This window comes from Bombus vosnesenskii, unplaced genomic scaffold (genome assembly GCF_011952255.1).
Source record: "Bombus vosnesenskii isolate JDL3184/JDL3185 unplaced genomic scaffold, Bvos_JDL3184-5_v1.1 scf7180000013273, whole genome shotgun sequence".
In the NCBI taxonomy this organism is placed as follows: Eukaryota; Metazoa; Arthropoda; class Insecta; order Hymenoptera; family Apidae; genus Bombus; species Bombus vosnesenskii.
This window is the reverse complement of record NW_022882931.1, coordinates 1,476,897-1,492,330: the sequence shown is the minus strand read 5'-3', so window position 1 is coordinate 1,492,330 and position 15,434 is coordinate 1,476,897. Positions and strand designations below refer to the sequence as shown.

General features: G+C 42.3%; 1 protein-coding gene across 1 annotated transcript in view; it reads right to left on the bottom strand.

Moving 5' to 3' along the window:
- The window catches only part of LOC117231773 (BMP and activin membrane-bound inhibitor homolog), a 26,887-nt gene extending 11,453 nt beyond the window's left edge, over nucleotides 1-15,434 (bottom strand). Inside the window, exon 1 of the mRNA XM_033490502.1 lies at nucleotides 14,901-15,434. Within this exon, the coding sequence (XP_033346393.1) occupies nucleotides 14,901-15,033 (133 nt within the window). The 5' untranslated portion in view covers nucleotides 15,034-15,434. The remainder of the gene's footprint in view (nucleotides 1-14,900) is intronic.

The following is a 15,434-nucleotide window of genomic DNA, read 5'->3' as shown; positions in this document are numbered from 1 at the left end:
GCAGACTATCGACTAACCGAGACACGAAATTCGCGCAGAGACTTGTAACGTTTGAGGCGAAGACAAAGGACCGGTAAGTCTCGATACAAATAAAAACTGTATTCCCGTGAACTTTCTATGCTGAAATTATACAGAAGAGGTATAAACCGTCCGAGATCTCTGATCGAAGCTTCCAGCCGCAGGCAGTTCTCTTGTAACGGATACATGGGTCAAAAAATTGTCCCCGGCCAAGGGTATCTCCGGCTTTCGGCTAATTTTCGTTTCACAAAGGGTATGTACGAAGCTGGTATTTGCGTTGGGACCCGTAACTATCATCCCCGGAGTACCTGGCCATTAAAGAAGAGGGCAAGGCAACGCAGCGAACCAAGCAAAGGACGGGGTGGCAATTAGCAAGAACAATAGGGACCTGGAGGCCCTTATTTCTGGGAAGTAGGAGGAGGGTCCCTCTGGGTCCTGCCATTCCAGAGGCCAGGTATATGTATTTTAGACTATAACCCACTGTCTTGTCATGAGCTCGTGTGCGTGCTGGTCTACGCAAGCCTTGGTATTTCGGCGCTAGAAGGCAGGTTCTTGATGTTTTCGAGAGAGGCAAACCAGTGATTAGCCCTACTTAACTCGACTGCGTGGACGCGGTGCGGGCATCGTCAAGTAAAAGGCATCCTCATCAATTACATGCAATTGCCAAATTGCTCCAAATTACATGCGTGGATCGCGGACCTTTTATGATAATACTTGCTCGTTTTGTTTCGCCGGGTACAAGAACCACCTTTAATTATCGCTGCTCCGGCGCTCCCCTTTCGAATAACGCAAACGTAATCCGATAAAACGAAACGAGTCCTTTGGATTTCTAGTATCTTTTCCATACCCAACGTTCTCACGTAAAGAACGCTGTTACCCTTCTAATTTTTCACTCTTGGCTCTCGAGATTCTTCATATTCTCCTTCCAAGACGGAAATCAACGCGCGATATCTCGAAAAATGAAGAAACGCTGGCTAAATCGTTTTAATCGAGAAAAGTAGAATAGTTATGCAGAGAATCACTTTGAAGAGAGATCTTGGAGTGGGACGAAGAACAGAAAGAGTAGAAGTATCGTTTACAATGTTGCTCGTTAAAAATTTGTTCGTGCGCCGTAAAGGAAATTGTGCCATTTTCGCGTTACGACGCTGCAGAATACCGATGCTCCGAATCGAAATTTTATAGCGTGCCATTGGGTGTTGGATAAAAGTACACTCTCACGATAGCTTGTCACGCCCCTTTGGAATAATGTCCTCTTATGTTTTTCTTCCTCGTTCGTTCGTTCGTTCGTTCGTTCGCTCGTGCGTACGGCTGAAGTGCAATTGAACAGCGCTGACTACATATAACGATGGTTCTTTAAGTGCGTTGGCTGAGTAAATAGCACGGATCGCTAGTAGAAATTGGCTTGCGTGTCGATACAGCAGTCGTTGATTAATCGTAATCAAACTATGCACCGAGCTATATTATATAAAACACAAATTCGTTGAACATCGATAGTTCACCAAAATAACGTCGAAGGCACCTGTTATCAAAGAATTCGAAACATGGTATACATGGAACACATCACGTTATTAAATGTCGCTTTACGCTGCACTAAAACTCGAATCGCATGTAAATTCGTCAAAATATCGTACGTTTAACAAAGTAATCTCTCCGCCATTCCATATATTTATTTTTTCAACGATTATTTTGTTTCATTGATCCAGATTTGTAAGTTTCGTTTGCGAGCTGTTATAATCTTTTCGTTTATAAGTTTCTATAAAACGATTTATACATTTCTATTTTTTATTCGTTTCGATAAAATTTATTAGACAATTAAACGACTAGAACAGCCATTGATTGTTTAAAATAGAAACATTTCTAATGAAAAAAAAATGCAATTTCAAGGAGTAAAATAGGCCAGGTCGTTGAAAAAAGTTTTTCGTTGGTAGTTGTGATCACCCAAGTAGCCGGACGTTTTATCCTGATCGCTCAAGTATCCAATGATTTACTAGAAGAACAAAGAGTCCATGGGCCACCCTGAAGGAAGTGCAGTTCAATCGTTCGGAACAGGTCTTCCTCTTCGCAAGCCAGGAGGAAGTGAAACCTTCAACGTTCCAACAAGCGCACCTCGTCTGGTGAGCGAGCGTCTACAATTACGTTAACATAATCCGCAGGTGAAAAAAGTCGATTAGGGTAACGTCACATAAAAAATCCCGAGGAATGTGGTAGCCGAGCTTTTAACAGGTTTTTACGTCCCCTAAGGACGCACTAATAATTACGTGGAACGCATCTCCTTATTTGTCCCATCGGTTAATTACACCTGCATTCAAGTCTAATAACCAGGTTTTACATCGGTATTTACGTGTCGGTGTTTATAGTAGTATAACAACACGCGTCGTTGCGTTCCTCTTACGATTACGGCCAATGATCAGAGAACCGTATCGCGAGATCTCGGCCGAGTGGCGATCAATCGGAACAATCGGGAAACGTTGCGAGAACACGAGCAAATTGCTATTTGCACATACGTCTAATTGCATCGGTAGCCCGTAAACACATGGTTTAAGGTGTGTATCACCTATACATCTACAAAGTAAACCGCAACACAAGGTTGATTTAGTTGTAATAAGAGGTTTCTCGAGGTATCGCTCTTCGAAGAGCAACAGTGCCTTGTTTGGATATCTTGCGACGTAAAATGAGCTTTGGAAATCGAAATAGTATTTTTCTGTATAAGTAAAAAAGAACGTCGGAACTAATAAGGAACCGCGACCCAAAGGTACATTACCTACCGCGTTAATCGTTAGCAAGCAGAAAAGAAAGCAACGACGACGGTTCGCCTATCGTCATAACTCTACGTTCTCGTGCGCGGTTTCCTAGCTTTCCGTCCTTCGAGCAATTTGTTTCACATGGCACGTATGTTAGGTGCTCACGTGCGTGTACGCGGTTCAGGGAGAGTCGACGGGGACTTTTCAATGGTTTTCTTTCCTTTTTTAATCTTTCGTCTCGGTTGTTACACGCCACGTCTTGATGAATACACGACGAGCAGTGTTTCCATGAAACGCATGGAATCCTGAACATCGCGAGGAAGAGGGCGGAAAATCTCGTTTGAAAGCGCACGATATAAAGAGCCGGAGAGCAGTCATTGAAGTTGTTAGACAACGTGTTGCCGATGAACGTAACACGATCGAGATATGTATCGAGCATAAAAGACTTTCCTCTTTATCCCATCCACGACTATTTTTACTTATGTAATTCCGCCTTTTAATTATCATAGCGAGAACGAGCATCATGTTTTCTTTCCACCAGTTTTCTTCGTATATTTCCTTTTACGGCTTCCGTTACGCGTCAGAAACGTTTGCCTGTTGGATTCGTAATCGTAAGAAGCGTGCAAAAATTCAGTTGCAACAAGTCGCGTGACAACTGGCGCGTGCGTGCGCTCTCCTTTGCTCCATTCGTGCGAGTCCATTTTTGCGAGTAGCACGCAATGTCTTCTTCTTCTTCTTCTGTATTCAAAGAATGATAAGACACCGAGAGAGATTGGCCAGTTTCAATGTAGGAGTAATCGCCAAGAAGGTAACGAGGTTGAGAATTAACATTCCATTGACACGAAAATGGCAACGATCGATAAATTCGTGCCTGCGTTAAATCACGATGTACAATTGGGTGACTGAGTGGAAGTGGATTTGTATTACCACCTGTGCATACAGGTAGATTCGAGGAGGCAAGTATTTATAGAGATGTCTCCTTGGAATCGTTGACATTGATTCTGCAAATCTGTCACGGCGTCCGCTATATATAGAGGCTCATTGTAATTACAGCGGAGTAGGAATACGCTATTAAGCATAGTTAATGCGTAGAGCGCTCGTTGGCTGCTATGTAGAAACGATCTTCAATGTTATTTAACAGTCGAGCAGCGCGATAATTGCCCGATCGTACGCCGATTATTGCCTGGAGTATGCAAACGACGACGATTTACATTTTTGTGCGAAATTGCACCGACTATTATCGATGATATTCGGTAAATTTATTTCTGCCCGAAACTCGTACGCCATTACGCTTTAAAAGGAATAGCTTAATTATACGTTGGAAAAACGACGACGAATGCATTATGAAAAGTTGTTGAGACGAGGCTATCAAAAGTTTTGCGAAGCCGGCCATTCTCTGTAATTTCTGTAATTGCTAAAGCAAGCTGCTTGCTTAATTTGAATAATTATCCGGTAAAGCGGAACCTACGTGTTCCGATCGTATCTACATGTCCGCTTGAGTGAACGGCTGCCATTTTTTCCTATTATTATCGGCGCCCGAACAAATGCATTAATTAAGTAGCAAAGATGGTGCCCTTTCGATACCACGGGCATAATTGCTTCGGTTTTTGCTACCTTTTAAGACGAAATAAAGGTCCCATTAATAATGCGGCTTCGCCTGCTGCGCGTTAAACGAAGCGATTTATGAATAAATTACAATAACTACGTTAATTATACGTTAATTAATATTAGGTACCATATCTTAATTGGATAGCGTAATAAAATTCCTATAACGCTAACTATATCATTTAAATGTAATCCCTGTAGGCGATATGAGTCATCTATCTGAGCGAAATTTCGCTCGTGAATTTCTCTGGTTAATTTTAATTTTTTCTTTTTTTCAACAACCTTCTATTCGACTTATTAATTGATTACACATCGATTGAAATTAGAATGAATTAATATATTGATTATATACGATATGGTAGAAGCTTCGACGAGTATCCCAAAATTTGGCCGGATCTTTTGATAGTCTAGAATACAGTAAGAAAATTAGTCGTATACTTAAACGATTCAATGACTACGTACGAAAGGTAAGGAGATACGCTCGTCCATACGGAGATTTCAATTAGAAGACGGATTAGATTAGAAGACGGAAAGAAAAATGGCTGAGTTATGATTTCTGAATGAAATTGCATGGACGAAAGTATGAAAATTTAATCGAAACTTTGATGAATGGATATTATTATATCATTTATGTGAACGAAGTTCATTGAGAAGTAATTTTTATAAAACCAAGCCGAGCGTATTAATGATGTAACGTGATCGACATACATGATTGAAAGAATGTTCACCAGTGGTATAGTACGTATAACGTGCAAGGGAATTGTAGCCACGAGCGACGTGTCCTCCATCGAGCGTAATTTGGCAGCAAATAACTCGAGAAAAGGAAATAGCAATCGTGCGTGCAAGATAAAAAAAAAAATATATCCCGCATAACCACATTCTGTGTGCAGCGATAAAAATGCATCCAAGACTTGTTTAACGTTTTTACGCGTCGCGTGTTTAGCGTCTAATATATTTCATAGAGGAATTGCGACAGCTTTATGCTTTTAATATCGGTTGATCGATAAAGAGAAGATAACCATCTGCTGTAATTAACCTTTTCACGTCCGATATTGCGTTTATAGAATATTATACTTTAGTGAGTTACTAATACACTAATACACGGATGTTTATGCAATTTCGTATTTCTATCGATCGGAGATTTGTTTCACCTATTAAATATTTTAACGATGTTTTAGACATTTTTTTACATATTTTCTACGCTTCACATTCTGTGTATTTTTCTACTTTCGAGCTTACCACGAACGCATAAGCATTCGAAAGGTCACAGGTGACGAACATAACGTCACGTTTGTCGTAATGTCGTGAAAACTCACCGGTAAAGAATCGTCGCCAGAAATCTTACTATTCGATGAATTTCTATTCAAACTTGAGAACACTCGGAGGTATCGATTTCGATTAATTAGGTTTGCGGAAATTGAGTGTTTCTAGAGTTTGTCGATTCACTGACGATCCACGCGTTCGTTTCGAACGCGGTCACGAACGACGACAAGCGGCAAGAAGTCTTGTGCCGAAGGAGGAAGGTTGCAACTAAGCTAATTGATCAAGACTGAGCGTGCCGTTAATGGCGATCTGTACGAGTGTCGGAAACACGTGATTTTGATGCTTGAAATGACCCGAGGCAAAGTGAGAGATTTCGATCCGTCTTCAACGCGTGACATTATCCAAGGATGGAAATAACTGGTTCGCTTATGGTAAATGTTAATTCCAATTCCTCGAACGAGTTACTCTCGTTGAATTCCGTTCCCTTTGTGTAGGTACCACCGATGGAATGTGCAAAATAGAGATATCTTAGATGTATGTGTGACAAATGCATCGCGCAAATATTTACACAGCGATAGGATAGCATAGCGGTTAACACTTACGTTCATTGCTAATATTAAAACGAAATATAGGTAATTACGTTATTTACCGTGACTCAGTCATTTGAATAATTTGCGTTATCTCGACAAACGATACGTGCAGCCGTCCGCTCGAAACAAAACGCTTTATCGACTCTGTCTGGATAACGCAAGCTATTTACCGATTGCACGATTAATGGACACGCTCCTGGTTTTAGGTAATTAGTTAACCTTCGAGCGATGGCTGGTACCGTAATCACTCAAGTTGTTCTTCGTCATACGAACCTATGCTCATCATACTACCCACATGAAGGTGCCATTTTATACGAAGAAAAACAGGATATTTTTGTCGAGTTATTTATTTCAACGTCGCTTCTTAATTAAACGGGTGAATTTTAATGTATGACACAATTATTATAATTTACCTAATATATTAGCGCGAAATAATTTCAGTCAATTTTTGCCACGTATTCTGCATCGTAATCGTACATAAACGTAAAATTCTGGTCGACTAACCGTTCCCTCGGTAATTTAGATCAATTGCAAAATTTTATACGACGACGGTAGGTGCCCTACTTCTGAATAGCAACTTGAATGCTCTTAGGTCGACGAAGTTTTATGGTGAAAAGGCGTCTGCTCAGCTGTGAAGTAATACGAGACTGATTGAGAACGTACTAAATCGAGCAACTTTGCCGTAAAAAGTAGAAGATGTAACTTCTCGTGTTTTCCTTTATGATCTCCGTGTAACGTGGACGTTCAGGCATTGAGATTTCCTGTTTCCTATGCGATACGCTTGTATTATCGCATTTGCATCGCAGAGAATAACCCACTTGAAACCTGTGACAACGGTGAAAGATAAATTGCCCCGTCGTTATTCGCGTAGCAAACATTCCTCCGAAAGTTTCACGATTATTAGACACGTGAAAGCCGAAGGAAAAAGCAGCGAACGCAGTTGGTCGCAGAAACGGCTAAGCCCGTTCATTTGAATTCGATGCATCTTCGGTTGCAGTGGACGCATGCATGCCGCATGCGTGCGTGCCTGCACGCGGTATCATGGCGCATACGAAGCACCGAATTAACATAACGCGCGCGACTCAGCCTCGAACTCTCGCGCGGGTCCGGCCGACAGCCGTCTATTCGAATGCCTCGAATATACATAGTTCCCCACCTCTGATTGATAGCCGATAGTAAATAGGGAACGAAATGGTCGCGGCTATATGCGGGCCGCGTGACAAACGCATAAACTCGGCTGTGCGTATCGCGTATGTTCGTAGTCTACGTACGATATATTATTCGACGATGAACGCCGTCTTGCATTTTCGATCGTTTGATACGAAGATTATATGGCTCTTTAGGCGCCACCGACTCGAGGAATTCTTTTGTGCGCGACGCGTCTCGTCAACAAATCAAATTCCGAAATACTCTCGCGGAATATCAAGCGTTTTCAATGCGAGTTCATGGCAAAAGTATCGAGCGGTATTGGCCGATCGGGAATGCACGGGGAAAGGAAAAGTGTCGGGCAAATGGGGTCGATGGTGTTTCCAGAAGATTGAAAGCTTCCGGGACACACTGTCCGTACCGAAGCATAATCGAATCGGTGTTACATCATCGGACGGATCGATATTTGCACACAGGTATCTTGAAATCGAACGAGAGATAGAAAAATGAAAGATTTGATTGAATGTAAGTATCGCCCGAGGCTTGGCTGTACCGTGCCGTGAATCGTGGTACAGACAGTGACTCGAGGCGCAATATGTCTTGCATTTATGATGAGAAGAACGGAGAATTATAGCTGTTTGGCGCCACCGATAGGAAAAAGAAGAAAAATATTCATTACCAATCCAGGTCTAGTGACGTGCGAGAGGTTTAACCACGCCTGATGCACGTCTCACGATAAAATATTATACTATAGATAGCGATCATTCGCAATGACTATATATATTTGTTTTTTGATTTCCTTCTTTTCCTTCCTCGGACGCATAAATTACGATTGATTTCAATTGCAAACTTCTGCCGGCTTATTGCAATAACACAGCTTCGTGTGAATTTCCGAGCGCAGTAATGCACGCTGCGTATCGTTTGACGCATATTTATCGCACGCATGTGCATCGGACAACGGATGGTAAGGGTGCACTGGTACCATTGTTGAATTACAACAAGTTCGATAGGACGGGACACGCGTTTCAAGCAGTCGAGTTATATCTGTCCCTCGGCTGCTACTTTTTTCCCGATGCCCACGCATATCCGTTGGCTTCCTCAAACGAAATTAATTAGAAAACAGTTTCACACTTGAAGATGACATTTGAGATGATCATGATGTATGTATGAATGAACATTTTAATCAACAAATTTTACAAACTATTTGATTTTTCCATCGTATCTCTTCCATTCTGCGAGACATTTCAAAAGTATCAACGACAAATTATCAACGTTTACAAAAATAGAGAAAAATTGATCTTGTCACGCTTGTATCTCATGCGATCTTCATTTTCGATATTTCAAATTGCTCTTTTTAACTTAATAAGAAAAATTAAGGCGCCATTATCCATTCAACGTCTCGAACACATTTGTCCACGTGTGTGGTCGTACGTGCAAGTCTCGACAGCTTGAAGAATGAGCTAAATTCTCAGACAGCAAACATCGTCTCCGTAACGAGCGCCATTTTTGCATATTATGTATTCGTGGCTAACGAGGTCAAGTTCGAGGAGGTAAAATAACCAGAGAGAGAGAGACAGATAGAGAGAGAGAGAGAGAGAGAGAGAAAGAGAGAAGTATTCTTCGCGTGTGTTGGATTGAAGTAGCTCGATAGGAATATATTCGCGGTATCAAGAAACTTTGAACGGAAATTCTATGTTGCCTCTCGTGTGCTACGCAACGAAAGTCATTAAAGTCATTAAAGTATCTACTTGGAATCGAGCGTGGCAGACAGTGGACAATGATTGCGAACCATCCGGTGAAAGTACGACCATTACCTCGCGGCGTAACTGATCCAACGTGATTACTTTGATTAATGTCCCTCTACATTTAATTAATAACGGAAGAGTCGAACAACCGGAGAAAAAACGAGCGGGTGAATGAATTATCGTGCACGCTCGCCAGTAATTTACCGTCTTGCGAATAAACTTTCTCCTTCCCGTTGACATTCCTTAAATTTATGGAGTTGGTACAGCGGGGGCGGCGATTCCAATTAATCGATCGTTATTTCTTAGTAAATCGATGTTAATTACTCGCTGTTCGCGCCTGTCGATCATCGACTTGGCTATCTTTTCGTTCTTTTTTCTTTTTTTTTTTTCTTCTCTTCTTCATTGCCGATTTCGACGATTTCACGAGTCACCGGATAACGCGACTCGACTTGTCTTTTTCTTCATTTCGCCAAACGCGTAACCCGATCGAATTTAATTTAAGCATTCGATTCGAGCGATAGCGAAATGGCCGTAAATAACTCCCGGTCCCCGATTCGGAAGCAGATAGCAGTTGATACGTGGGTGGCGCGTATGGAGCGCGAGGGCGCCAAGAAAAATGTCTTAACTTTTATCCGTAGTTGTGTGCTGTGTATCTCTACTCAGTGCACGTAATAATATCCCAAGCTGTACGCGACAACCGTCACTTCCGTGTACTCTGTTCACTCGCAGATTTCTAGATACGAAACATAAGATAGCCATCAAGCGTCTGCGATCCGTTCAAAGGGAAGACGAGGCTAGGAATGTTCTCTTAGAAACTTTCGTTGCATCGAGATGAGCCACGAGAATTACCAACGAGATCATTCGCTTTTTCCATCGTTACTCCCAAGACAAAATGTTTTCTTTACGTTTTTACGTAGAAATCGAAAAATGGCAAAGTTCTCTCGGCATCTCGTTCCATCGAGATGTCTAAACATTCCATCGAGGCAGAAAGATTATCCATTTTTCTCGTCGTTATCCTTCGGATAAAATATCTTCGTTAGTTCTTGTGCGCTTTATCGAATCGAAACGAGACCAACGGTGAACCCATACCCGCGAAACCACTTCGAAAGAGCATAGCGGCGCAACGTGCACGCGTATTGGTAAACGTGTATGTACAAAGCTGTGCACGCCGTATATTTACGTACGCGTGGACGTGTAGAAGACAAAGAGGCATAAACTCGTCACGCACGCATGCACATTTGTGTGGCCGACAGGCGCCACCGTGCCGGTTCTGTATACGTCTGTGTGTAGACGAGCGCACGTAACACCAGCTGCAACTCGGCCGAGTGTGAACACGTGAAACACCGGCCGTACTCGCGTGTGCGTGCATGCGTTACGTTTGTCGGTGGCGCGCGGATGAGCTCGCATTTTTCGACGCGGTTGCTCCGTTCGAGACAGAAGTTTGTAGTTGCTTCGCGACCATTCCGACATTTTGCATCTTTTCTTTCTTCAACCTGGACTTCTTTCCACCATTGAACTAACACCTCGAGTCTTCCATAGCGTTTCTATTCGTGAATTTCTATCGAATAATGAAATGTTTGTATCAAACATCGCTCTTAGTTGCATACTAAAGAGAGTTACGAGAAAATTCTTAAGTTGTCTAAAGTTTCTTGATAAAACAGGTTTCTCTTTTTCTCCTCACAGAGACAACGTGGAACGTCGTACAGCGGATACACAAAGCTTTACATACTGATTAATTAGGTCGAAGTATATATTAAATATCGTATCGTTTAGCGATATTCTCATGCGATCAGCAAAATTCGGTGCTATAGAAACGAAATCTACAAATAGATAAAAAATATTCTCGATTGGAAGATAGGGAGATACGCCAATATTTTTTGTAAACACCGTAGCCAAGATATTTTGAATCGTACTTGAAACGCTCGCTTCTATTTGTCGCCGACTTTCAGTATTATTCGAGTTCGTCAAAAGTCAAACCGATCGATTCCACGTTTTACAAAATTCTCAGTTTCTTGATCTCATGAAAACCCAGAACTCGTAATATAAAAGTTTCAAGTTTAATTGGCTTCAAAAGTGTTGAAGTAATTACTTCAAGAAAAACATTACATCTTTACTTTTGTACATTCGTGACCTGGAAACCGCTGTTACGAAGAGAATAGAATTTAGTGAAACAAAAAATTAAAACTAAGGAGAGGTCCATATTAGTGTGTCCTTGAATATAAATTGTGTTTTGGATTACAAAGCCTAGAAACAAAAGAGATATAAGTAGATTTCTATTGGCGTTTCTTGTAGCTACAAGGTTGACTTTTTGGTAATGTCCTTTGCTATAAATATATGAACGTGCTCCCTATCATAGCTTCTTCTATTGTATTGTAACGCTGTAAGAGTGAGAATCTGGATCAGCATATGCTTATACCTTTATTTATTTCAATATATTTTTGTATTACAAATTCAGTCGTTCATTACATTCTATCAGTCAATATGAACAAAAAGTTCGCTTAAAACCAATAATTTGATTTTTTTCAATACACGATACGCGCAAAAGTGTCTTTTTCTTTCTATCATTCGGACTAATGCTCGAATCAAGGATGATCGTTGCGTAAATTCGAAATTTCAATTGATTTACGATTCAAACGATTCTCGCTCGATTCCCGTTCCAACACACAAACGATAACATTTATAAAACTGACAATTGCACGTCTGGGATTCGAAACGAATGAGTCATATCGTAAAATCGACCTCGCTAGTCTATAAATATGCAACCGGCTGCACGAACCGAACTGGGAATTATCACAATTCCGTAACTTGTTTGTATCGCATAGATAAGAGACTCGAACCCCGTCGATTTACGTAATTTTTAATGAACCCTTGCAAATACAACGTTTTCTGCGCACGACTCGCCGGGTGCAGTCGTTAAAGCGACACGCATTGTCTCTTTGATCGATCGGAGGCTTCGAGCGTTTCCTGATACACCGCGAAAGCTAATCAGCGTTAATGATTCTGGGAAAACTGCGTGCAACTTTCTAATCTATGTGCACTATAAATATAAAATTCTGCATGATCGTTATTCCTCGAAGAAGAAGAAGATCGACACAGCTTGCAGATAAACGGTCGGATTCGTCGGATGCATTAGATTAACGGCTTCTTCGCGATCGTCGAGCGTCCAGGGAACAGACAGACACTGAGAAAGATGGAGAAAGAGGAGAGTGGAGAAGGCATTTTTCCCGGGACGAAGAATGCGATGTGCCGCGTGTCTGAGAAACTATAACGTCAGCGAAATGGTTCCGTGAACCGAATCCCATCTCTTTCTCTGTATATGTACGTAGGATTCGCGAGCGCATAAACAGATCTACGCGTGCAAGCAGAAAACTCGAAGATTAAAAACACGCTGTTCGAACGATTTGTCGAGTAGGAGTATCGAGGAATCAACGAAGAAGAAGTTAGGTAACGCGTAAAGATACAAAATCTGTATAAGCCGTGATTTATTGTATCGTCTGGTTGCATAAGAAGACTCTTCTCTTTCATTATATCTGCCAGACTAGACAAAAGTTAAACGATTATCCATGAGCATCCGATTCGAAACAGACGCTATTCTTATTATTTCGTTGTTCGCGAAACAACCTGTTAATCCGATCGTTTCTAAACAGAAATCTCGATAATCGTGGAATTACAAGTTAAGGGGAAATTCATTTCTACGACGAATATCTTGAAACTTTTATCCACGTACATTTCCAGCGTTTCTTTCAAACTTTACCAATACTTGTACTCATACTTGTACCATATGTCGTAGAATTTTCTATAACACACGTATCGTGTCCGGGACAAATTTCCGCAAACGTAGTTATACCTTCGCGAGCCTGTCCGCATCGACAAACGATATTGTACTTAGTTTTGCCACTGTTTCGCGTTCGAAGGAGGAGATTTGTAAAAATGTGGCCGCATTTAAAGCGTTAATACGCAAGAAACAAGCACGTTTCTCGGCACGTTGTCCATGATGCGCGTGCGATTCACGATGCACGGATGGAGACTCGCTGGTATACTGGTATACTTGCGTAAACGAGGACCGTGCAGACAAGCGTGTCGGAAGGTAAAGCTATCGTGCACATAGGCATTATATTATATACTCTGCTATTCGCGCGTCTAGCTGGCGCCCGACACATACTTTATCGTCTTTCTAAACTCGGTATCGTACGAACGGTAAAATTTAAATATTTATTATTTCGCAAGCGCCTCGAGTTTGACCGGAATTCGTGTAGCTTGGCCACGTACGTCGCGGCTGATCCCGCAGGACTCCGTATCGTATCGTAGGCGCCAGTCGATCGCGTAAATCTATCGATCGATCGTGAATCATTCCAGACGGACCACAACGAGATAGTAAACCACCGTGCTTCCCTTTTTCCTACGATTTTATCGTTCTCTACCGTCTGTTCTCTCCTCATCCATTTCGACGTCGTATCCAACTCAATTTCTCTCGCGATTCTTCCTATTCCACTTCCTTCGTTCCATCGTTCCCGATACCTGGCTCTTCGGTGCATGTGCTCTTTTATTTTACCTTTCCTTCGAGAAAACAAGACCGTCCTGTCTGTGTCACAGAGAAAAGGATGCTCGTCTTTCTTCCCTCTCTTACTTGGTCGAATACTCACGTGCATCGATAAGACGTTGAAATTGCACGCGTCCTTAATTGCGCCGAGCGGCACGAAAAAACGGCAGACGAGTTTAAAACATGCCAGCGCAAACCTTTTTTCCCTTTCGTTCCGGAGAACGTACAATTTTGCAATTACCGTAGCTGCGCTGTGTGACGTTGGCATACCGCGTCTGCATCTGCTTCCCTCTTATCTCGCGTTTCTTTTTTTATCGTCCGGACACTTGCTTAAACGATTCCAACCATGCATCCTGTGCTCCTCTGTTATTTCCCTGGTTACATTCGACAACGATAAAACCCGCTCTATCGAGCCTCTCATTGTTCCACAGATTATTAATGTCGGATCTGTATCGCGTTCGAACGATACTCCCGCGAGACTTTGTTTTCGAAGCAGTTTGACAAAGCGTTGGGAATTTTCGTGGGTTATTCTACAAACCCGAAGCGTCATGGGACATGCAGAAAAGGCCGAGCCAATTAATGTACTTCAGCGACTTCAGTGGTCTTAATTTAGAGAGCGGCGTTTCCCGACTTTTATTACTCCGGTGTCAAAGTCGAATGGCAGCGGTCGAAAAGTTTCCTGGCCGCCTCGTTTAGGAAAATGACTCGTCACGAATGCTACCCTTTGCTCCTCTATGTTTTGTAAAATATTGCTACATTTCTCCCTTAATTATTTCCAATGATTCGTATCGATCCATCTCGTTTCGGAAGCATAGTACATGCCGCAACTTTAATTACGTACGGTGTATCGATACAAATCGCTCGAATTGATCGCAGATAAGATACAGTTTGCCCTCCGAGGAATCCACTCGATGCAATTCGAGGATCGATGGTTTTTCATTGAAAAATACGTGCAAGGTGCAAAGGCCACGTGTAATAATAAACTTTGACCGTAAGACAATGAAACGACACGCAGAAGCACAACAGTTAGCATTAGCAAAGAATACGGGACAACCTCCGGATCTACGTAACTGTCGTTCGTATAAAATTCGTCTCGCCCGACAATAGAACGTCAATTCCACTATTCTCATTGATTTCGTCCCCGTGTCTGGCGCCACCCACGTGTACCCGTTGACGCGGCCGTCTCGAGCCACGGCACAGGCCGTATACCCTGACTTTCCCATGAAATCATGCACTGAAAATGTAACCTTACCATTGTCATCGGATTTTCCCTCGTTATCGGCCAGCACCTCGTAGTCCCTCGAATCAAGATCCATGGAAGCACCAATGACCACAGTTAGACTGGACACCATCGTCGCAAGAGTCAACAAGTCCCGTGTCAACATTTTATTCTAAATTTATAACATGCACTCTGATGTGTCAGGATATCGTTAAGGACCGCGTTGCCGATCAGTGTTAGTGTAACGATCGCGAAAAACAAAATCAACGAGAGCCACGATCAAACCCCATCGAATCGTCTTCGATTAGAATACCTCGTGGTCACGATCGATCGATCTTTTCGTCGATCTTCGAAATATTCATAACGAACGGAAGAATGGTTTACGGAGTAGACGTGTGGTGGAAAAATTTGGAAAGATTCCACGAGCGTCCGATGCCGACGATGGTCGACGCTTGACTGACTGACTCACTTCGGTCTCGAAAAGCAAACGCCGTGCAGCCGGACGACTCCGCCGCGGCTGGCGCGCACCAGGGGCACCCGCCGAAGAACACTCGCCAGATAGTTTTT